Consider the following 25,214-nt stretch of genomic DNA (forward strand, 5'->3'; position numbering starts at 1 on the left):
GTTCCTTCACGAAGAGAAAAAGTGTATTCATTGGCTCACGTAAGTGTAGCCTATGCGATGCTAACTTTTGTCTGTCTGTGCGTGCGTGCGTGCGTGCGTGCGTGCGTGCGTGTGTGTGTGTGTGATAGAAACTTTAACATTTCCGAGTCTATGGAAGAAGATTACGTCTCGGTCAAAAGTGTTTGACGTGTGTGATAGAAACTTTAACATTTGAAGACGTCACATTATGACGTAAGAGGGTTAGACGTCACGCGAAGGAATTACTGAAAGTCTCGGTCATTGTTATTGTGAGCGGGCCGAGACTAGTTGGCAGATCTAGTGTCTCGCTTTCTTGCACAGTTTCACCTATGGCTATGCTTACTGTGTGTGTGTGTGTGTGTTTGTGTGTGTGTGTGTGTGTGTGTGTGTGTGTGTGTGTGTGTGTGTGTGTGTGTGTGTGTGTGTGTGTGTGTGTATGTGTGACGGAGTGATTGAGTTTGTGTTACTGTTTGTCGATTTCTTACGTGAGCCTTGAAGGCTTCGCCTCTTGTTTTTTCATAAAAAGCATCTTATACAGGTTGAGCGAAATGTTGTTGTCTAGAGGAAATCAAATGACAGTTTGAAACGCAAAGTGCGGACAGTTTTTAGCGGAACTTTAGCCTGCCGAACTTGTACCCCCTTCCCCCTCTCCTTAACCCCCCCCCCCCCTCCTGCCCCCCGTTTTCGTGATCAGAGTAGCGTCAAAGGTATGTCCTTTTCTTTAAACAACCTTTAAATATATTCTTATTCTTTGTTGTAGTTTTTGTTAAGGGCTTCCACAGAGAATAATAGTACTGGAAAATGAAAGGAGACACTGATTTAAAAGGCGCACATTTTTGCATATAATCCACGTTTTCGTAACGTTGCTCATTACGGGGAGATTGAATTGGATGAACACTAACAACTACTAAACAAACTACTCATTACGGGGAGATTGAATTGGATGAACACTAACAACTACTAAACAAACTGCTCATTACGGGGAGATTGAATTGGATGAACACTAACAACTACTAAACAAACTACTCATTACGGGGAGATTGAATTGGATCAACACTAACAACTACTAAACAAACTACTCATTACGGGGAGATTGAATTGGATGAACACTAACAACTACTAAACAAACTACTCATTACGGGGAGATTGAATTGGATGAACACTAACAACTACTAAACAAACTACTCATTACGGGGAGATTGAATTGGATGAACACTAACAACTACTAAACAAACTACTCATTACGGGGTGATTGAATTGGATGAACACTAACAACTACTAAACAAACTGCAGGTGCCTATTACTACCACACGACGGAACCCAACAAGAACTACGAGGACACCATTCTGGAAATAAAGGAGTACATCGACTCCATGGCGATTCCTTACAGGTACAGTCCAACCTGTCTATAACGACCACCAAAAGGACCAACAGTGGTCGCTAAAAACAGGTGGTCACTATGGAAAGGTGAATTATATAGCGTGCCTTAATGCGTGCGTGCGTACGTATATGTGTGTGGGGGGGATCTGTGTGTGTGTGTGCGCGTGCATGCGTGCGTGCGTGTGTGCGCTTGTGTGTGTGAGCGCGTGCGTGCGTATGTGTGTAAGTTGGTAAGTGTGTGTGGTGTGTGTGTGTGTGTGTGTGTGTGTGTGTGTGTGTGTGTGTGTGTGTGTGTGTGTGTGTGTGTGTGTGTGTTTACTTCGTTTTTACTTCTTCTGTGCTGATCTTGTCTCTGTTCTCACGTTTTTCTTCTATTTTCTTGGCTCATGGTGTTTTAATAAGGGAATGTTCCGTATTCCAGATACGTTCAGTACGATGACTGGTTTTACCCACGAGGACCCAAGCAAGGGACTGTAACGTGGGAACCAACACCCGCTGTTTCTCCTCATGGCTTCCAGTGAGTACACTTTCAGTACGGCAGTAAAAACATTTTTAGAACACCAGTGAGTACACTTTTAGTATCCCAGTGAGTGCTGTTCCAGTACACCAGTGAATACACTTTCAGTACAGCCATGAGAACACTTTCAGTACACCAGTAAGTGCACTTTCAGTACACCAGTGAGACTATACCTTCAGTTATTTAATGAATATAGTTTCAGTACACCAATAAGTACATTTTCAGTACATCATTGAGTACACTTTCATCACACCAGTGAGCACTCTTTCACCAATGGGTACACGTTTTGTACACGAGTGAGTACACCGAATTTAATTAACAAACATTTGTGTGAGATTGAGCAAATACGACCTCTCTTCTTCTTCTTCTTCTTCTTCTTCTTCTTCTTCTTCTTCTTCTTCTTCTTCTTCTTCTTCTTGTCGTTCGCCTTTACACTTGGAGTAACATACGACCTCTCTAATGCTGTTGGTTTATATTTGATAATTTGTTTGGGTTTGTTTTTTTAGGGTTGGTTTTTGTTTTTTTAGGTTTGGTTTTAGTTTTTTGCTTTTGTGTGACTGTTTGACCTAAGGTTTACCTTGCATCAAAGTTAAGATTAAATTTAAAAAAAGCTTAGTTAGAAATAAAGTGTTCTCTGAGTTTACTGTGGAACGTGTTGGTGCAAAATGATTTCAACATTTCCCAACAATGTGCATTGTCGAATATCGTCGAACATTGGAAGTTTCGCTTCAATGACAATGACAAGTCTCCACAGTAAAGCAAAAACCAGATTTCCACTCACTTTTTTTTTTAAACGTTTCAGAAATCGTGAACTTTACAGTGCTAGATATTCAATATATATATGCATCTTTAACGTGTTCAAACTGCCGATGCTATTCCTAATAATATGTGTGTTATGTCTTACACAGGTACATTTACAACATCACCAAATTGCCGGTTGCGGCGCAAAACATGTACTGGTAAGTGATTGATTTTGGTTTGCAAGAGATACCTTTTTGTCTTTTCTTTTTACATTTAGTCAAGTTTTGACTAAATGTTTTAACGTAGAGGGGGGAATCGAGACGAGGGTCGTGGTGTATGTGCGTGTGTGTGTGTGTCTGTCTGTCTGTGTGTGTGTGTGTAGAGCGATTCAGACTAAACTACTGGACCGATCTTTATGAAATTTGACATGAGAGTTCCTGGGTATGAAATCCCCAGACGTTTTTTTCATTTTTTCAATAAATGTCTTTGATGACGTCATATCCGGCTTTTCGTGAAAGTTGAGGCGGCACTGTCACGCTCTCATTTTTCAACCAAATTGGTTGAAATTTTGGTCAAGTAATCTTCGACAAAGGCCAGGGTTTGGTATTGCATTTCAGCTTGGTGGCTTAAAAACTAATGAGTGAGTTTGGTCATTAAACATCTGAAAATTGTAAAAAAATTATGTTTTTTATAAAACGATCCAAATTTACGTACATCTTATTCTTTATCATTTTCTGATTCCAAAAATATATAAATATGTTATATTTGAATTAAAAACAAGCTCTGAAAATTAAAAATATAAAAATTATTATCAAAATTAAATTGTCCAAATCAATTTAAAAACACCTTCATCTTATTCCTTGTCGGTTCCTGATTCCAAAAACATATAGATATGATATGTTTGGATTAAAAACACGCTCAGAAAGTTAAAACGAAGAGAGGTACAGAAAAGCGTGCTATCCTTCTCAGCGCAAGTACTACCCCGCTCTTCTTGTCAATTTCACTGCCTTTGCCGTGCGCGGTGGACTGACGATGGTACGAGTATACGGTCTTGCTGCGTTGCATTGCGTTCAGTTTCATTCTGTGAGTTCGACAGCTACTTGACTAAATGTTGTATTTTCGCCTTACGCGACTTGTTACATTTAGTCAAGTTATGACTAAATGTTTTAACATCGAGGGGGGAATCGAGACGAGGGTCGTGGTGTATGTGTGTGTGTGTGTGTGCGTGCGTGTAGAGCGATTCAGACCAAACTACTGGACCGATCTTTATGAAATTTGACATGAGAGTTCCTGGGTATGATATCCCCATATGTTTTTTTCATTTTTTTGATAAATGTCTTTGATGACGTCATATCTGGCTTGTAGTGAAACTTGAGCTGGCACTGTCACGCCCTCATTTTTTAACCAAATTGGTTGAAATTTTGGTCAAGTAATGTTCGACGAAGCCCGGACTTCGGTATTGCATTTCAGCTTGGTGGCTTAAAATTTAATTAATGACTTTGGTCATTAAAAATCTGAAAATTGAAAAAAAAAATTATTTTATAAAACGATCCAAATTTACGTTCATCGTATTCTCCATCATTTGCTGATTCCAAAAACATATACATATGTTATATTTGGATTAAAAACAAGCTCTGAAAATTAAATATATAAAAATTATTATCAAATTTTTATTTTCGAAATCAATTTAAAAACACTTTCATCTTATTCCTTGTCGGTTCCTGATTCCAAAAACATATAGATATGATATGTTTGGATTCAAAACACGCTCAGAAAGTTAAAACGAAGAGAGGTACAGAAAAGCGTGCTATCCTTCTCAGCGCAACTACTACCCCGCTCTTCTTGTCAATTTCACTGCCTTCGCCATGAGCGGTGGACTGACGATGCTACGGTCTTGCTGAAACATTGCATTGCGTTCAGTTTCATTCTGTGAGTTCGACAGCTACTTGACTAAATGTTGTATTTTCGCCTTACGCGACTTGTTTTTCATTCTCATAACTTTAGTGACCCATAGCTTGAAAAACCGCGTCGCTTTCGTCAGCAAAACGAGTCCGTGCGCTCCCTTGTGTGTGTGTGTGTGTGTGTGTGTGTGTGTGTGTGTATGTGTGTGTGTGTGTGTAAGTGTGTATGTGTGTGTGTGTGAGCGCGCGTGTGTGCGAGCGTGCGTGCGTGCGTGTCGTGCGTGCATTTGTGTGTGTGTGTCATCCTATGAAGTTGACATGTGACCGTCCAGGCGTAGATTCGAACCCGTGACACGAGGATTAGAAGTACATTGCCGAGCTACCAGACCTCGATAAATTAAAAACGATGAACCGCCTTGGTGCAGCCATGCAGTTTACATGCTTCACGGAGCCCAACGTGACACGTCTCAATATTCGGCTATGCTGCGTTCCGGATTTGCTTGTTCATACGTACATTGAGTGTTAAAAGTTAGGATATTGCATACGTTTGTTATGGAGTTGTTGTCGCGTTTTGAAGTGGTTTTTTTTCGGTTACTTTTTTCTCTTTTTTCCCTTCTTTTTTAGGGGTAGAGTCGGGTTGCTTGTGTTTGTTTGTTGTTGTTTTTTTTGGGTTTTTTTAAGTTTCTCTGTTTTGAATGAATCTCTGCTGGCAGATTAGCTTCTAACTTATAATTAGATGGTGAACCATTCCTTCTTTTTGTGTCCGTCGACAGGTCTTCGAAAACGACTTACGCTAAAGCAAATGGCGGAAAATATGATTTCATTGTCGAGACAGACAAGGCGATTCCGCAAGACCTGGTGAGTACTGCTTAATTGCTGTGCTTTGATTCGTCTTTTCTTGCAGGTGTGCAGGCGGGCTTACGTGGCAGGTGCAACATGTAACTGCCCAATCTCACAGTTATGTCAACCCTTTTGCAAGCACGTAAGAATACATATAACTTTTATGTGTATAAAGACAGAAAAATCAAATCATTGTTTTTCAGAGTATCGTCCGTTGTGTGACGAACAACATTATCAGATAAATTACATTTATCTTACATTTATTGTTTGTCTGTCGGTTTACTACAAAGACCATGCATTGGGTTGATGTACTTGTGTGCTTGGCCACGTCCACAGTGGACTGGGTGGCGTTCATCGTGTAGAATTCTTGGTCAAGGAAATCCTGAAATCCAAAAAACAGGTCTACTGCTAACTGTCCAAAATCAAGAATAAGAAAACAAGAATATTCTTGGTCAAGAAAATCTTGAAGTACTTGTGAATGTTAATTCGTTTTGTTAAACATTAAACGTTTCAATAACAAACAATTCCTGTTTTTGATTCTGAAATGTGGAAGGTTAGCAGTCTATCTGTGTTTGGATTTCGTCCATTTTAAAGATAGATATATCGCCGTTTTATGGAATGTTTCTTTTTGTCGGGTGAACGATCTATTACTTTATGACTCTTCTGTTTCGACGCGTGTCTGAACTTTTTGCAGACGTTCTGGATGGACCTAATGAAGGGGGCACGACTCTGGGGCCTGGTCATGTACGAACAGGTACGATTTTTTCTTCTAGAAACTATGTTTCGAAAGAGATATACGACACAGTGATGGCACTAGTTGTGTTGACTTTTAGCGGTATTTTGTAATAAGCGTTAAAATGTTATCTCCCGAAAGCGGCGTATGGCTGCCTGAATGGCGGGGTAAAAACGGCCATACACGTACAAACCCACTCGTGCACAAAATACGTGTACGTGGGAGTTTCAGCCCATGAACGAAGAAGAAGAAGAAGAAGAAGAAGTAATGTTGTAATGTTGTTATATTTTCCTTGATTTCTTTTATCTTGTTGGTAAATCTTTGGAGAATCAAGGAATATTTTGATCTGAAAGAAAAATAAGCCACAGCAAGCTATAATGTGATTGTCTTGTTTTGTCAAAAACTTAACGTTCCATTAACTGACATTCTTGCTTTCTTATTCTTGATTTTGAAAAGTTAGCAGTAGATCTGTTTTTGGATTTCAGGACTGGCTAGACCAAGAATTCTACACGATGAACGCCACCCAGTCCACTGTGGACGTGGCCAAGACGTGGCTGATGCAGATGGGACAAGCTGCACGTGCTACTGGTCTGACCATCCAGTACTGTATGTCCAACCCCCGTCACGCCATGCAGAGCTTGGAGATCCCTGTCGTGACACAGGTCAGTATATGGGTCACTGTGTCAGGTGACACTAATCTGATGACTGTGATTTCTTTTCATGCAAGGTATCAAAAGTCATCTTCTTATAGTCGTTGGGGGCTAAGAAATCATCATCAGAAAAGCACAAATGTAACAGTTAACCTTTTTTTCTCACAAGCTTTTGCTAGCCTTAAATCGCAAAAAAAAAGTCAAACGATAAGAAACAGTCATTTCACACAAATGGTTTAAGCGGGTATTCCTGCAAATGCGTCGTGATGGCAAGAAAACATGTTTTTCATATTATCCAAAATGACCTTCTTCGATAAGTTGTTAGGTTGGAACAGTACAGGATTGGAGCATAAAACTTAAATCAAGAAGAAATAAATAGTTAAAGTTAGAGCTGAAATTCTCAAGAGCACTATTTTTTTCAACCACTGATGAAGTACTCACATTACAGGCCCGTGTAAGCGGTGACTACCATCCCGGAAACGACCAATGGCTGATCGGAGAGTCTTCCATCTTTGCCCATGCCATGGGAATCGCCCCATGGAAGGACAATTTCTGGACTACAACAGATCAGCCTGGCAACCCTCACCGTGAGTTGCCTTGTGTCCTCTCATACGATTGAATGAAGCTCATAGTGCTTTTTTTTATAACGCTGTGTCTTTTTTGACTGGGAAGAATTGGGTTTTTTCACTTTTAACTAAAGTGATAACACTACAACACCTGCTTAGCTGTGAAGCAATAATCTTCATTTTTACTGACCAGACCTGTCGGAGCCGTACCCCGAACTGGAGGCAGTGGTGTCCACCCTGAGTACCGGGCCTGTCGGACCCAGTGACAAAGTGGGACACACCAACGTGTCCTTGCTCATGCAGTGAGTCTTGTCGTGCTCTTGTAGAGCTATATCTAGCAACCAAGTACCGTAAACTACCTTGCAAACACCCAGTATGGGTCAAAAAACTGCATACGGTTTAGTAACTTGTAAACGCCCACCCCCAACATTTGTTCCCAAGGTGTCAAAAAACAGTTGATTTATTTCTCATGAGGGGTCAAGTACCAAGTAAACGCCGCCCCCTACTTTTGAGCGAAATTGGCGCATAAGGGGGACGGGCGCTTACAAGGTAATTAACTGGTATTGGTAGCAACAAGGAAAATGAGGTAAAAAAAAACCCACTTTAAAAATGCAACTTTCCCTCCTTCCTACTAAGCACACAACATCTCTGGGACGATGTCCTTCTTAAAAAAGACTTTACAAAATCAGCTCTTTTAGACCACTACTCATGTCCTTACCAGTTGTGCCATTGCTCACCCCCCGCGGGTTAGGGGGAGTCCCATATTGGTTGGAACGAGAAAGAATTTACCCGATGCTACCCTGCATGTCGTAAGAGGCGACTAACGGTTCTGTTTCTCCTTTTACCCTTGTTAAGTGTTTCTTGTATAGAATATAGTCAATGTTTGTAAAGATTTTGGTCAGGCAGTGTGTGGGAGATGTTGGGTCCTTTGTGCTGGAAACTTGCATTCTCCCAGTAAGGTCATATATTGTACTACGGACGTTGCAAGCCCCTGGAGCAATTTTTTGATTGGTGCTTTTGTGAACAAGAAACAATTAACAAGTGGCTCTATCCCATCTCCCCCCTTTCCCCTATCCCATCTCCCTTTTTCCGTCGCGATATAACCTTGAATGGTTGAAAACGACGTTAAACACCAAAAAAAGACAGAAAGAAAGTGCCATTGCTCACAAATCGTGTCAATTAAAATCTGTCATTTGTTTGGCATCACGCAGTGGTACCTTTCTCCTCATGCAATCCGTCATGTCGGCCACCACAGCTCTGTCCAGGCTTTTACATGGGATAAGAGCATCCTTCCACTTGAACAAATGTCAGCAATCAATGGCCAGCTCGGCTTCTTTTCATGCAGAGGTGGACATTTTTCTTTGTTAAATTAATGTCAAATGTCAACCGAGCAAGTTAATTAAGCCGAAGAATGCTTGGGAGACCCGCGTCTTATCGACGAGGCCATTGCGCCCGCTACGCCATTCATTTTGTGTGCGAGTCGAATGGAGAGGATGCTCTTACTTTGTGTGGAAACCTGGGCAGATCAGTAGCGATGAACATGATCGTGTACGCGAAACGAAAGGTATCTTAACTCGCGGTGTAACGTGTGCAGATGTTGCCGTGCTGACGGACTGATCCTGAAGCCCACCAAGCCGGCCACCGCCATTGACAAGCAGATCTGGCAGGTAGAGTGGGTTTGCTGGGCCGAGGTACACGAGAAAGTTACCAACCGGGTCGGATTGGATTGGTTGAAATTGAGATGTGTTGTGATTTCAACGAATTAACAAAAGCATGGAAGCTTTGATTTAATACTCCTTTCTCGTCTATAAAAAAAATCAATGTTACTATTTTGTGAATCACAGCGCACGCTCGAAGAGAGCAATACTGATGGCTTTTATAACCGAAGGCACGACGATCACACATTTTCTTCGAGCATACATCACATCGCTGTATCAAATACATAATTTACTAAGCTTATGTCGATGATTTTAGCAAAAAATACTTCTATGACGTCATACGCTTCTGCATCACTTCCGGTACGCTGCCTGACACATAGTCTGTATCTCGTCCGTCTCGATGAATAAAACCCCATAGGTTCCCTCCACTCCAGGTTAATGTGGCTTATGCATGCGCGATTAATTACACAGGTGTGTGCAGTGGAACCCCCCTTTTACTAACTTAAAAAATATGAACAAATCTGGTCTTAAAATGGAGAAAGTCTTAAAATGGAGAGAGTCTTAAAATGGAGTCTTAAAATGGAGAGAGTCTTAAAATGGAGAGTCTTAAAATGGAGAGAGTCTTAAAATGGAGAGTCTTAAAATGGAGAGAGTCTTAAAATGGAGAGAGTCTTAAAATGGAGAGTCTTAAAATGGAGAGAGTCTTAAAATGGAGAGAGTCTTAAAATGGAGAGAGTCTTAAAATGGAGAGTCTTAAAATGGAGAGAGTCTTAAAATGGAGAGAGTCTTAAAATGGAGAGTCTTAAAATGGAGAGAGTCTTAAAATGGAGAGAGTCTTAAAATGGAGAGTCTTAAAATGGAGAGTCTTAAAATGGAGAGAGTCTTAAAATGGAGAGAGTCTTAAAATGGAGAGAGTCTTAAAATGGAGAGAGTCTTAAAATGGAGAGTCTTATAATGGAGAGTCTTATAATGGAGAGAGTCTTAAAATGGAGAGAGTCTTATAATGAAGAGTCTTAAAATGGAGAGAGTCTTAAAATGGAGAGAGTCTTAAAGTGGAGAGTCTTAAAATGGAGAGTCTTAAAAAGGAGAGAGTCTAAAAATGGAGAGAGTCTTAAAAAGGAGAGAGTCTTAAAATGGAGAGAGTCCTAAAGTGGAGAGTCTTAAAATGGAGAGTCTGAGTCTTAAAATGGAGAGAGTCTTAATATGAAGAGAGTCTTAAAATGGAGAGAGTCTTAAAATGGAGAGTCTTAAAATGGAGAGTCTTAAAATGGAGAGAGTCTTAAAATGAAGAGAGTCTTAAAAAGGAGAGAGTCTTAAAATGGAGAGAGTCTTAAAGTGGAAAGTCTTAAAGTGGAGAGAGTCTTAATATGAAGAGAGTCTTAAAAGGGAGAGAGTCTTAAAATGGAGAGAGTCTTAAAAAGGAGGGAATCTTAAAATGGAGAGAGTCTTAGAATGGAGGCACATTTCAAAGAGGCTATGGACAGAATATCTGAGAAAGGAGGGTCTTAAAAAGGAGGAATTTTTTAATTGTGGAGAAAAAAACCAAGAAAGACGTGTCATCAATGTTTCTTCTATTTTGATTCTGAATTTTGTAACGGTGGCAGTCTATTTGTTTTTGGATTTCTTCAATTATGGGGTCTTACTGAATCTGGAATTTTGCAGGAAGCATGGAAAAACGGTGTTGGACCCTCAGGCCAGGTGTGGACAGCGTACAGTCACGTGGGGTACGACTGGTACTTCGGAATCGTGCTGGCTGTCGACATTGGTGCGGACTTCAAGCTCTTTCCATCTGATGCCGGATTTACCTCTGTACGATTCTTTCTGTTTTATCTGCCCGAGTGTGTGTGTGTGTGTGTGTGTGTGTGTGTGTGTTTGTGTGTGTGTGTGCGTGCGTGTGTGTGTGTGTGTGTGTGTGTGTGTGTGTGTGTGTGTGTGATCATGTTGGTGTAGCGATTGCTACATAATTATGCGTATCTTGATTATCTTCATGTCTTTAGTGTTGTCAAATCAACTCCAAAACTCTCGTATTATAGAACAGAAAGAAGAACTACAGATGTCACGATTTACGAACCAAAACAAACGGACAGAGGAATATTTGATATGTTAATATTAATATTATTTTAACATTTTATATATTTCATAGTTTCTCGATTATCTCATGTCCTCGGAGTAGATGTCTGAGTGTACGACGATGAAGATAAGTACTAAAATCTTGAATCTTGTTTTCTTTATCAAGTTGTTTTCTTTATCAAGTTATACTCAAATCTTGAATCTTATTTTCTTTATCAAGTTATACTAAAATCTTGAATCTTGTTTGTCTTTATCAAGTTATACTAAAATCTTTAATTTTGTTTGTATTTATCAAGTTATACTAAAATCTTGAATCTCCTTTTCTTTATCAAGTTACACTTAAATCTTAAATCTTGGTTTTTCTGTATCAAGTTCGAGGCCTTGACGGTTATAACCAGATCCAACCAAAAAACAACGACCCCGCAGCTGAGTGATTTCGGGGAAGCCAACCCCATACAGCTGACTTCTGGCTGTACTCGACTCAACTTTTGCATGTACTACACAAGTCCTGTCATTAACGTGGATCGCGCGTAAGTTTTTCATGTCTTCTCACAACTGTTCGGGAAATCTGTTAATATTGTTCGCCGCTATCAAACTGAACCATTGTAAACATTTCTAAAGCCTGATATTAATTGAGTGAAGATGCCTTCGCGAAGTCTGTTACGTACGACAATTGCAGTTTTCAATTGCTTCGTGCGTCTTTGTTTCTTGACAAATACTCTTAATTTTGGTACCATTGTGTTCCTAAGACTCTGCACTTTCCTTCAATATAAGGCTCACTGTGTATAACAGGATCAAACACGTGACAGTCACTAATGAATGAGGTAATTATTGTTTCCCAATTAAAGATACTGGACTTGTCAAATCCAGGTGCACGGAGCCCCTGGGGCTTTTAGTCATACCTCAGGCATCTATTCCTTTGAATAAATACCAAGTTTCATTGACTTCCATCCAAGGAGTCAAGAACTTCAATTTTTTTACGAATTAATTTTTAACTCGGACCCGCCGGTCCTTGGCCTATTTCTTAATTATTTTTAGATCTGCATCATCTTGATGATCACCACATGCACATAGAATGACACGTCACAAGCAAACTAGGTCACACATAATTGATGAGCTTGTAGGAAAAAATGGAGGCTCATTCAGTCGTATCGAACCAGGGTGATAAGAAAAGAACAAAACGCAAGGGTCCTCGGCCGACTGTACCGGATTCAACCAAGAAGAAACGAAAACGCACTCGTGCACGTAACTATGACACGTCGCGCGTGTATATCGGTGAGGAGCTTGCGCGTTGGAACGAAGTGAAGAATTAATTTGGATTCATCACCAATCCGCAGTTTGCTCGTCACCTGCTGAACAAGTGGGTATTTTTTCATGCATTTCATGAGATGTTTAGGATGCTATTTATGTTATGTGATGGAAGTGTATATTGGACTTGTTTGTGAAAAGTAAATTGACCAAAGAATTACTGAATTAGGGTGGGAGGGATTTGTTGTGGAGCAGAAATGTATCACCGTGAGTCAGTAAAAGTGCCCGTTGCCCTGACAAACTGTCGATACTTTGCGTTCGGCGTTTGCTTTGATTACTGGGAACTTGCGTAAGCTGCTGTCTTGTTTAGTGTCGTTTAGTCATCATTGCTTGTGGTGTTGGGATTCCCAATTTATAACCTGTAAAAAGGAAAATGTATGCACGAGGTGTTTGACGATTTATTTCGGATAAGCGAACCGTTTCTTTCTGCGGCCATTTGCGTCTGTTATGATACTATTTATAGAACTATGCAAATGAAATATTACAAAACATAGATCGGCGCATTGTGCGATTTCTGCTCTACACTGTGTGTGTGTGTGTGTGCGCCCCTGTGTTCTATGTGCCCTCGTGTGTGTGTGTGTGTGTGCCCCTGTGTGAATGTGTGTGTGTGTGTGTGTGTGTGTATGTGGCCATGTCTGTGTATCCCTGTGGTTGTGGCTTGTGTTTTTCATGAGTCTTGAACATTATTTATTTATAGGACATAAATACTTAATTTTTCTTATTTTGTGAATCAGCATTGAGGCTACAGCAACAATGCCAAGCAGAACACAGGCTGGCTGTACTTCTTTTGATCTCAGCAGGTAGTTGTATGTTTTAAATTATCAATAAAATAAATAGTACAAAAAAAGTCATAATTATAGTTATGAGATATATGAAGATGGAAGTGTGTTTGTTATTGGTGTAAAAGCCAAACAGTTAGTTGATACTAAATAAAATAATATTATGATTTGTAAACGATAACAATTAAGCTCAGGCTGCTGGGCCATAGAATATCATGCCTCACGCCTAACGTATATCACGTATACATCATGTCTTTTTTTGGTTGGACGTTGTGGCAGTTGTAGATTAACAAGCATTGAAATGATGATGGTAACCAGGATGTTCTGAGAAGAGGGTGAGCTTGCTTGTTACATAATTCATATTTTGTATTTTTCCATGTTTGAAAATATGTGTCACTATCTGTGTCTAGATCATCAGAAAATAATGAAGAAAGCTGCATGAAATAACAAATATTCTGAGAAATAGTTTCACTTAGACTAGAGTGTATAGTAGTATTGTAGTTGAATTTGCAGGAGAGAACTGTTGATTAGTTAACATTATATGCTGCTTTCAGCGACAAGAAGTTTCATGGATCAAGAGCTGGCAGGACTGTGAAGCAGAAAGAGCTATGTCAGTCTTTCATTGACCCACTAGAGTGAGTTGTTTTTCTTTGATAAATATTGTGTGGGTGTGTTCAAAACACATGCTGTTTGTTGTATACGTATTAAAGCAATATTTATAAAATAAAGTTGATTAATGTGAATACTGCAAATTTCTGTGTATGATAAAATCCTTTTATGGTTACAAATGGGTATTGGGATTTGTTTCATTTATGATTGATCAGAACAAATATATTCCTTTTCTATTTTCTTGAACTCTGTGTGTCGATACTGCTTGGCCAAAATATCTCATTCTGATTGAGTGAATGATAAATTCTTCAAATAAGTTTTTCTGTTTTCTGTCAGGAACTGGTTAATTCTGCAGATTCCAATAAGCAATAAATTGTGCATTGTGTAATTATCTTTCAGGTCATTATTGGAATGTTCAGAAACTGCTTTGACTATTGTAGGTATAGGGGCTCTTTGTGACACATGTACCCATTCATTAATCTTACTTAATTATCTTAGTTTTCCCTCAATCATTAGCTTTCAGCATTTAATTGTTATGGGTAGCAGCTCAAGACAGCTACACTAATGGTAGTACTAATTGAAAAGTGTAGTGGATCTAAGACTAAGAGTTGATAACATATGTTTCCCATGGCTTTACACAATTTGTACTACCTAAAGCAAGTGAGTGCATGTTAGTTTTAAAACACATAGAGAATACCACATGGTTTGCTGTGCTGTACCAGATTGACAGGAGCTGTTTTTTCACATATTGAACTGCGAGCGAAAGTGAGGTGTACAGGTGCTATGGTCGCATGCTTTGCGGAGACTGCAGGCTTGACCCATCTCAGTCTTTGGGGATGGTTACCCGAGACTATTTAAATGTAGTCTCAGCAATGACTCATGGTTTGTCATGTTGATCTTTTAGTTTGGTAACGACTGACTAAATGTTTTATATTGCTTCACGCACCTTATTTTTTTGTTTTTAGAGCCCTAATAGCTTGTGTAATTTTAACTGATATTGTTTTTCTTTGGTTAGCCTCACAATTGAAGTTACAGTTGAGTCTGGAGAGGATCAGGAGGACTAGATGATCCTGATTATGATCCCAACATCACATTGACATCGATTCTGTAAGAGATTTGTTATTCTGGTGTTACCTGTGATGGTTGGCCCCTGCGATGAGAGGACACCTCCCTTCAAAGGACACCTAATATTGTCCTTTTTCTATTATCTCTACCAGATTATACCTGTTATGACAGGCCCCCTGCATTGCAGGTACATTTTTGTCCTTTCACCGCAGGTATCACTGTACTTTTTTTTCTACTCCCTTTGGAATATTATGGTGTTAAAATACACAGTCTATAACAGTATTATCACAGAAGGGATGTCGTTTGGGTCGGCCCATCTGCCAATCGCCGATTTATTTTTACTTTATTCGAAACTTTCATGTCCCTATCGGCCAAATGTCCAAAGAGTATTCGCCTAAATCGGCCAAAGTTTGTCCATTTTTTTGTATTGGTCAGGCTTAATGCCCCTCGGACCATGCACCCATACATACATGCGTGTGTACCTGTGTGTGCATGTGTACACTGTACATGTGTGTGTGTGTGTGCCCTTGGTGTTTGTGGCTCTGTCTGTTAGGCCCTGTGGGTGTTGGTTGTGTTTTCATGAGGTTTTTAAATGATTATTTTATTGGACATAATAATAATATATGCATTGTGTTTTTGAAAGTATTGTACATTTTTTTTAATTGCTCATTTTATTTATGTTTTACATTTTGTGAATCAGCATTGAGGCTACGTTCATACTGCAACTGTGCCAAGCAGAACACAGGCAGGTGGTGCTTCTTCTCTTGATCTAACTTCTATAAGCAGGTAGTTGTATGTTTATATCCAGCAGTTAATAGTACACACAGAATAAAAATCCCCATGCATGGTCTCACATCCACACACAAAATCAGGAATGCATGCAATTTGTTATACATGAAGTGTATTTATTATTTATGAAAAAGCCAAACAAAGTAATAGGTCAGTCAGTTGATAGTTTATATGATCTGTAAACGATGAAAAAAAGACAGTTGCAATCCATCTTATTGTGCAATTGAAGATTGATCGATTCCAAAACAGGTTTATGGGGAAAACGTTGATTGTGAAGTTTCTTTGTTTTCTCGATACAATATGTATGCTGTTTGTTACTTTATGAATATAATCTTGCCTTAAACACAACAATACTTGTTGCCTGTATACTTGTTTCATAACTATGATAAGTTAGTACAGGTGGAGCAAATTAATGCTGAATTAATTTCATTATCAGACTCGGTGATATTCTCAATGACATTGTACGACTTCTTTCCTAATTTGTATATACATGTACCTTGGATCTATTATGTACATGTACTGTCTGTCAGTGTTATTTTAGGTTCAGTGTACTTAACGATCTAAAAATGATTGACCTGAATAATTTTTAGCCACGGTGGTCAGCCTATATACCTGGGACTTCTGGTATGACAACATCAGCACCTGGTGCATTTGCTTATGGACTAAAGGTGCATCCATCTACTCCTGGAGTATGAGACATATCAGCCGCAGAGCCTGAGAGGTACTTGGTTTAAAGATTTTGCCTTTTTAAAGTTCTCAGAATTCACTCGTGTAGAACTTTATCCCATGGTCAAAAGATGTTATGACAAAATTGCTGTCTCAGTGTGACTGAAACTAAAGAATGCACTTGACTTAATTGAATGCAATATGCAATTATAATAAGAATAAAGAAAGAAATATAAAATATAAAATATCTGTTGCAAAAAAATCACACCTACAGATTTGCCACTTTGTGGACAGGCCTTGCATAAGCTGAAATTGATGTAAACCAAATATGAAGTAATTCGGCGGAAGGCTGTATCAGTAATTAGCATTTTTGTGGGTTGCATTTTGCGGTGTCAACCTGTGCAATACATGCTTTCTTATTTCATATCAGATAAGAACCCCACATTTCTACTTTTCTGTTTTTGAAACGTATACACTACTCGTCATAAGAAAAACTACACAGATGCGTTTGAGGTCAGATCTTTCTGATGAGGCTGTTGATTGTAAAACCAAATATATCACTGAAAAGTTCATTAATTCCCATACCTTGTTCACAAAACAGATTGAGTTTACATGAGGTAGTGTCAATACAGTGGAACCTACAACACAGACACATCCCAAAATCGAATTCGCAAAATCAAGGTTCCCGCGATCAAAAAATCTAAAAAAATCAGAACTAAATCGAAACATGTTTAGCATGTCCTTAGACAGTACAATCAAATCTGCATCCAAATCAGTCAGTGTTGTTCACATATCTTGTCTAACAAGGACGCTATGGCATGCTGAGCGGTGTAGGCGTCAATCCTCTCGGCAGGCATAAAAGGCAGTTTTTGAAGCCGTTTTAGCGGGTAATGAGACAAAAAAATGGTACATTTGAGTAACTCGCAAAGCATTGCCTTCAAACTTACGAATACGGGGATTTGTGCAAACACATGTCGTAAACTACACACGAAATACCAAGTCATTAGAGATATTAGTTCTGCTGTTAGGGGCGGGGATATAGCTCAGTTGGTAGCGCGCTGGATTTGTATTCAGTTGGCCGCTGTCAGCGCGAGTTCGATCCCAGGTTCGGCGGAAATTTATTTCACAGAGTCAACTTTGTGTGCAGACTCTCTTCGGTGTCCGAACCACCCCCTGTGTATACTACATTGGGTGTGCACGTTAAAGATCCCACGATTGACAAAAGGGTCTTTCCAGGCAAAATTGCTTAGGCACAGTTAAATAATTGTCTACCATACCCGTGTGACTTGGAATAAGGCCGTGAAAGGTAAATATGCGCCGACATGGCTGCAATCTACTGGCCGTATAAAATTTCATCTCACACGGCGAGCGCCTAGAACTGTACCCACGGAATATGCGCGATATAAGCCTCATTGATTGATTGATTGATGTTATGCGACATACCAGAAAGAATTTTGATAATAAAGAGGTACCCTGTCCGATTGAACAGAAACAAATTAAAATTAGCATGCATTTAGAAAAATGAAACCTTCAATTTACCTTTAAATTGAAAACAGTTTTAACATTGGCTGTTTACAGCGCACTTGTTTAAACGCACACACAAATTCTTGAAAAATGCTTTTTCAAGAGCCATTGATCAGTTAAGTGTGTCGGCAGTGAGCTTTGCTAGGCGTAGGCCGACATTTGCGCTCAGCGCTCGGAATGAGTCAACTTCTTAAAAAGTACTTTCGCGTTGAAATCCTCATACCACCCATGTCTGATAAAATATGTACATGAAATGTGAGTATGTGGCGCATCTGTCATTGTTTTTGAAGATTTCAACAAATCATTTTTTTCGATGAGTCAGCAAAAACCTACCGTCAATTTAATTTGTTTCTGACATGACAAATAACAGCAGACCTATTAAATGTCTCAAACAACTTGAAACTTTGTTAGCACAAACATCCGAAAGTTTGAAGGCAATGCCAGGGGTGGGATTTCTTCCCTCGGAGACGGATTCCCAGGAAGAATTTGGCAACTTTTTTTTTATACCTTTTTTGAGTCACTTGAGAAAAAGTGACTCTATGTAATCGGTCAGTGTTAGTCTGTCCGGCCGGCCGGCCGTAGACACCACCTTAACGTTGGACTTTTCTCGGAAACTATCAAAGCGATCCGGCTCATATTTTGTTTAGTCGTGACCTCCAATGACCTCTACACTTTAACGATGGTTTCGTTGACCTTTGACCTTTTTCAAGGTCACAGGTCAGCGTCAAAGGAAAAATTAGACATTTTATATCTTTGACAAAGTTCATCGGATGTGATTGAAACTTTGTAGGATTATTCTTTACATCAAAGTATTTACATCTGTAGCCTTTTACGAACGTTATCAGAAAAACAAGGGAGATAACTAGCCTTTTCTGTTCGGCAACACACAACTTAACGTTGGGCTTTTCTCGGAAACTATAAAAGTGACCGGGCTCAAATTTTATGTGAACGTGACTCCCAGTGACCTCTACACTTTGACGTCTGCTTTGGTGACCTTTGACCTTTTTCAAGGTCACAGGTATGTCTTGAAGGAAAAAAATTGAAATATCATATCTCTGAAACTATTCATCGGATTTGATTCAAACTTTATAGGATTATTCTTTACATCAAATTATTTACATCTGTATTGTGTTGTGAATAGCAATTTCTTCCTGTCCATCTGATGCCTCATATAATATTCAGAACTGCGAAAGTGACTCGATCGAGCGTTTGCTCTTCTTGTTTTGTTAATCCCTGGCAGCTGTTGTTTACACTGGGTTCATGTGAGATGTAGTTGTGCCAGGTCAGCCACCTTTCACCATATGTCAGAGTGACTAACACTAACAGGGGGCAGCAATGTCATGTCATGTCATCCAGGGGAATGTGGCATCATAGTTGCTATTTGTAAACTCGGCTCACCCACATCTTTATAATAATTCTCCTATTGCAGGGATTCACAAACCTTCAGTGCTGTGGAACAGAAAACTTGCATTCCTGATCTATGAACCAGCGGTATTTAGCTTCTGATGCATTGAGCCCTTTAGAAAGTTAGCAAGTGAAACAGACTTAAAATTAAATAAAACATATTTCTCTTTTAATTGAAGCTATGATTCAACAATCATTTTGAAATATAACTCCTGAAATGAATTGAAAAGCAGCATCAGAAGACTGTGTATGGCATTAGCAAGGGATATAACTCTGGTGGTTTCTGTTTTTGTCTAAACCTTCTTCTTTTTTAACCTGAGCAGTTAGCCCTTTTAAGGTGTTCAATTGAAGCAAACTGACTTTAAACTTGTTTCTCATTTGGTTCAAGCTATGGTTAAACAATTATTTGAGAATATACCACCTGTAATGATAAAATCATAAGCTACATGTAAAAATTTGAAATACAAGGGAGGTGACTGTTATTTTCTGTGTTTGTCTAATTTTTTGTTAGCTAGACGATTTTTCTTTAATGCGGTAAACATTTTTTATATTAAGCATTAATTTACTCCCCCCCCCCCCCCCCCCCCAAAAAAAAAAAAAAAAAATGGTGTGCTATTTTTGTTGAGGCACAGTAAGCCTCCCGTAAACCATCCCAGAGCTCCCCGAGCGTCTGCATACAGTACAAGCATACTTCCATTTGAACGCTCACCGAACGGGAACATCCTGGATGTTTTCTGTCGAGCGTGAGAAATTTTCAAAGAATTTATTTTCGTGGACTTGGTCCTCTACAAATGGCGCCTCGTTTTGGTGCTGGACGGCTGTTATGAACTTTATTCAACTGATACCGGAAATCACGCCCGGACAGTAAGCCTCCCGTAAACCATCACAGATACTGTCAGGCCTTTACACACAGTACAAACACGCTTCCATTTGAACGCTCACCAAACGGGAACATTCTAGGTGCCCTACGTAAAGAGCAAGCAGTTTTTAAAGAATTAATTTTGCAGATTGTCTCGAACACTTTTTGTACCCATCCTGAACTCAGGTCAAAAATTGAGTTACTTCCCTTCGGGTCTGATTCTATCGATGTAAACTGGCGATAGCCGTTAATCGATGATTATTAAAATGTTTTTGGACCAAGGTGCGTTTTTGCGCTAGACCTAACTTTTAAAATCTAAATAATAGATTGACAGCTTGTTACACATACATTCTTTAATCATAAAAGAATTATTTTTTCATCAAGACAAGATCAGTACAAACCCGGAAGCAGGGTCACGCAAGGGTCGTAGCAGACGACGGTTTACAGTGCATATCGCCGTTCCTCTCAACAGTCAAAAGCCATCGCTAGAGTTCTTGTGAACCACAGCCGTTTGTTTCGTGCATAAAAACGTGCTATTGTAGATAAGCTCACATCGAGTCCCATTCAAATGACTAACTGACGACTACATTGTGAAAAAGGGAAACTGGATCACACGGGTTCACGATGGCTCAGGGGTAAGATAAACCACGCAAAAATAAATTCTTTGAAAATTGTTCGCTCTTTACAGAGGGCACCTAGGATGTTCTCAATCGGTGAGTGTTTAAATGAAAGGGTGTTTGTACTGTGTGTAAAAGCCTGACCGTATCTGTGATGGTTTACGGGAGGCTTACTGTGCCTTTAAGCCAGGAGAGGCTCAAATAGCACCTCTTGATTTGCTAACATTTATTTTCATCTGGTTAGTTCCAAATACCTTCAAGTTTACAAGAATTTTTAATTTTTTGCAGCTCCAATTTAAAGTTTTTGTTTAACTTTAAGGAGATGCTTCTAAAACTCTTCTTCAAATGTGTACCACTTGTTTTTGTAGACCCCCTAGCAAGAGTGATACAACTAAACACATTCAAGTATAGAGGTTTTTGATTTTATGCATTCATTTACCACCCCCCCCCCCCCCCCAATAATATTTTTTAAACAAACAAAATTGTGTGCTGTTTTCAGAGTCAGAAGAGGCTCAAATAACACCTATTGCATTGCTAAAATTCATTTTCAGCTGGATACTTCCAAATACCTTCAAGTTTACAAGATTTTTTTAAATGTTGTGCATCTCCAATTTTAAGTTTTTGTTTAACTTTAGGTGAGGAGATGCTTCTAAAACCCTTCTTGAAATGTGTATACAACTTGTTTTTGTAGACCCCCTAGCAAGAGTGGTGCAACCAAACACCAAATTCAAGTATAGAGGTTTTTGATTGTGTGCATTCTTACACATCCTCCCCCCCCCCCCCCCATTTTAATGTTTGTGGTAGCTGTTTTCAGTTTTAAACCTGGGAGAGGCTCTAATAGAATACTAATAGCCCCTCTTGAATTACTAAAATTCATTTTCAGCTGGTCAGTTACAAATATATATTATGCATCTCTAAAAAAAAACTTGTTTGTTATAAGATTTAGTCAGGAGAGGCCACCTAAACCCTCCCTATAAAGTATAATGCTAAAATTCATTTTCGGCTGGGGGGCACTGCCACCCTAGACCCCCCAACAAGGGCGCTGCCCCTGCACCCCGCTGGAGCCTTAGCGGCCCCTGGACCCCGGCCTTCCAAAATGTTTAGTCCTGGCAATATGTTGGGCTCCCACCCATGCTGAATGGGTTTGTGAGTTACTCAGATGTATCATTTTTTTGGTCTCATTACCCGCTTAAACAGCTCCAAAAACTGCCTTTTATGCCTGCCGAGAGGATAGACACCTACACCGCTTAAGCATGCCATAGCGTCCATGTTAGACAAGATATGTGAACAACACTGACAATGACTGATTTAGATGCAGATTTGATTGTTCTATTTGAAAGGGGGGGGGGGGGGGGGGTGCACTAATTTGAGTTCATTTACTGGATTCATGGCCCATGTTGTGATGGGTTCTGTTGTTGCACTTATGTCCGTCTGGTCTGAAGGCATACTCTCCTAGCCTTCACCAGATCATGTGTTGGACTACACAGTCCGGATGATGTGGGTCGTGTATGACCCATACCTTCCAAATAAGGAGTCAACGTAAAAAGCTTGGGTCGTACATGATCCACGCAATCCGAATGGGGATAAACGTTTTGCCGCCTCTTTGCAGAGTATGCATCGTACACGACCCACGCCATGAAATTCCTTATGAAGTTCCAAATGGGTCGTCTTCGACGAGTCAGCAAAACCCCACCGTCAATTAAAGCTTTGTGCCAAGGATAGAACTGTTTTCACGAGAAGGAATGTGCCTTTAATCTCTTTTGCAGCACAGAGCTAATATTCCTCAGCACACAGCCTCTTGGTTTTCCAACCTTTTCTTTGTATTTGTGTCCTTTGTTGCCACACACGTTTTGGGTCTTGAACCTTCTCTGAAGATGTGTTGACATCAGCAGCCGATGGCCCAAATTCGGGTGATCCGCCTAGTATAGGGTCGTCATCCAAAACTGGTTCTTGGTTAAGGTTGTTCAGGGTCGAGTTGGGAAGGGCCCAGAGGCTCCGTGGCCCCCCCCCCCCCCCCCCCCCCGCCCCACCCCCCTTTTTTGTTTTCATGGTCGTTGTGCAGGTAATCCAGATCAACTTTGAGAACTTATCTTCTTTGTTGTCAAATGTGTCATCCTGAAACATACATAGAGGAACATGTTTAAACGATTTCAAAAACAATGTAAACATGCAAATAAACTTGTGTGTGTGTGTGTGTGTGTGTGTGTGTGTGTTTTGCAGGTGCTTCACACACACAGGCCGAAGTGGAAGTCATTATAGAAGACTTGTGGCTGTTTCCTAACTGCGTGTGTGTCATAGACGAGACGACCCGTGACACTTTGAGCTTCAAGAACAGTTGATCAAATTTGTGTTTGTTTTGTTTTTTTAACATGTTTTTACTTCTTTTACTTTCATATAGTATTACAATAACATCAAACACAAAAGACTGTGTTGAATGTATCTTTAAAAAAAAAATAGAATAAAGAAAAAAAAGAAAGCACAGTAAAGACTAAGTCACACAGCCCATTTCAAATTTATATAAAAAGAATACTATACATCTCTTTTCTTATTAATTATGTAATATTATATTTCTATTTGCTTTTTTATTCGCTATTTTTCTTGCCATCATTGACGCTCATTATCTTTGTGTGATGTTTGACATGGATGTGAATTTAAGGAACAGTGATACAAACGTTCAACATTCACACCTAATAAATCAAAATACACTGAACATTCCCCCTGCCAGATATCTTCCAGACTTGCACAATGCAACTGTTCATGTGGTTGTTGGTAATGAGTTTTTTCCCCACAACCAAGTGAGTGAGTGTGATTGCATTATGCCTAATGGGTGGCGATGCCCACATGGTCACAATGGTACAAACGGAACACATGGTTCAAACCACAGCTCCAGACGGAATGATGATGGACTGAAAAGGTTTTACACATACCTTGTTTACATGGTGTACAGTAAGCTCACTTGATTTTAAATGTCTGGTATATGTATCATACCTCCCCCCCCCCCCCCCCAACACACACACCCAAGGCCAAAGCATACATCCATCTCCACTCCCACCAATATTGATCTATTTTTATTGTTAGATCTGTAAATTGAACAGGTTTTTGAAGCTACAGCATACAGGCTGGTGTCAAGCTTACCCGATTTGTGGCTGAAGGTTGTTTCTTGATGACACTGACAGGCAGAAGAATTAAATGCTCTTGCAAGTACTTTCATTTTGGAGTGTAGATGTCATCTGTCCCTGTCAAGTCCCTTATTACGAAGGATTGTTGTTTGTCTTGATGGCATTAACTGGAGGAAATAAAAGCAGCAAAGCAAAATTAGTATTTCATTTGTCATCTCTCTCCCTCTTTCTCTGTGCATGCGTATGGCTGTGTGTGTGTGTGTGACGGTATGTGCGTGTGTGTGTCTCACAGTATGCATGTGCGGGTCACAGTGTGTGTGCGTGTGCGGTTTTTTTGGTTGGCAATGAGTGCGTGTGTGTGTTATTGTTTGGTAATTTCAAGGCAAGAGAGCCGTCTTATGCGAATACCCCAGTGACTGAGTCAGCCACTATTTGCTTTGTGTTCGTGACTAAGCTAAATTTGATTTAAACCAAGAGCATAAAGATGACTGAATGCTAGTCATGAAAAATGATCGTTGCTGCTGCGTTTTGTTTTTCTCTATCATTTCAACTACGCAATTTACGGTAGGGTAATCAACACATCACTAGACTCTGAAACTGACAGCATTTTCCCAAACAGATGACACATTAATTACAGTATGATAGAAGTTGTCAGATAATTTTACACTGTAAAACTAAAAGAGGCAATGTGCCAAGAGGTAGATACATGTTTTGAACGTAGAACTAGAGTTCGGCTACGGCAGATTTGAGACAGGAACAGGAGAGAAATGTAGATCTACATACTTGCCTTCAAGACAAAAGCGTACAGCAAGGAAAGCATAGAGATAGAGACAGACAAACCATCTTTGATACAGACCTTACAATACATGAATGCAAACAAATCTAGATCCAGACGCTTACCTTTCATTTCACCCCACGTCTGCTGCATGGACAGTGGGAACAGGTCCCGATGTTGCTGGTTTGTGTAGTTTTTACTTCCATGGTTCCATAGATTCCAACTCCTCGCCAAGATTCAGGTTGATGAAATATTTCGGTTCCGAATCGGCAAGTTTTGATGCTGAACTGACCGCCATTTGATGATTTGTAAAGTGGGTGTCGACTGAAGTGCGCTCAGGGGCTGGAACTGGAAGTTCCTTGCGATCCGTTCGGAATAGATCCTGCTGTATTTCAAACGGATGGGCCGAGACGGGTGCTATCAAGCTTGTGAGACGTACGGTTCGCATGCTACACGGTCGGTTTGTGGTCAGTTTCGGGCGCCGGTCCGTCTCAAACGTACTGGCGAATCTGATCGTGTATCTTGGCATCAATGATCAAAGCAGAAGACGCTTACGTCACGAATCTGTGCGTACACCACGTAATAACTAGGTTAATTTATGCACTCGCGTGAACAAGAAACTGTCG

The 25,214-nt window shown here is 39.9% G+C and overlaps 1 protein-coding gene and 1 long non-coding RNA gene across 2 annotated transcripts in view; both read left to right on the forward strand.

The window, feature by feature from the left end:
* The window catches only part of LOC138970946 (uncharacterized), a 39,901-nt gene that overhangs the window by 6,345 nt on the left and 8,342 nt on the right, over nt 1-25,214 (forward strand). The window contains exons 8-18 of the mRNA XM_070343533.1: nt 1,312-1,408; nt 1,820-1,915; nt 2,824-2,874; nt 5,331-5,415; nt 6,092-6,151; nt 6,616-6,792; nt 7,229-7,367; nt 7,540-7,648; nt 8,941-9,013; nt 10,667-10,813; nt 11,447-11,604. Coding sequence (XP_070199634.1) covers nt 1,312-1,408; nt 1,820-1,915; nt 2,824-2,874; nt 5,331-5,415; nt 6,092-6,151; nt 6,616-6,792; nt 7,229-7,367; nt 7,540-7,648; nt 8,941-9,013; nt 10,667-10,813; nt 11,447-11,604 — 1,192 coding nt within the window. The remainder of the gene's footprint in view (nt 1-1,311; nt 1,409-1,819; nt 1,916-2,823; nt 2,875-5,330; nt 5,416-6,091; nt 6,152-6,615; nt 6,793-7,228; nt 7,368-7,539; nt 7,649-8,940; nt 9,014-10,666; nt 10,814-11,446; nt 11,605-25,214) is intronic.
* Nucleotides 15,629-24,009, forward strand: LOC138970949 (uncharacterized). The gene is made up of 2 exons (XR_011457121.1): nt 15,629-16,345; nt 22,915-24,009. It is a non-coding gene; the product is annotated as an uncharacterized lncRNA (long non-coding RNA).

Source organism: Littorina saxatilis, linkage group LG7, assembly GCF_037325665.1.
Source record: "Littorina saxatilis isolate snail1 linkage group LG7, US_GU_Lsax_2.0, whole genome shotgun sequence".
Lineage (NCBI taxonomy): Eukaryota > Metazoa > Mollusca > Gastropoda > Littorinimorpha > Littorinidae > Littorina > Littorina saxatilis.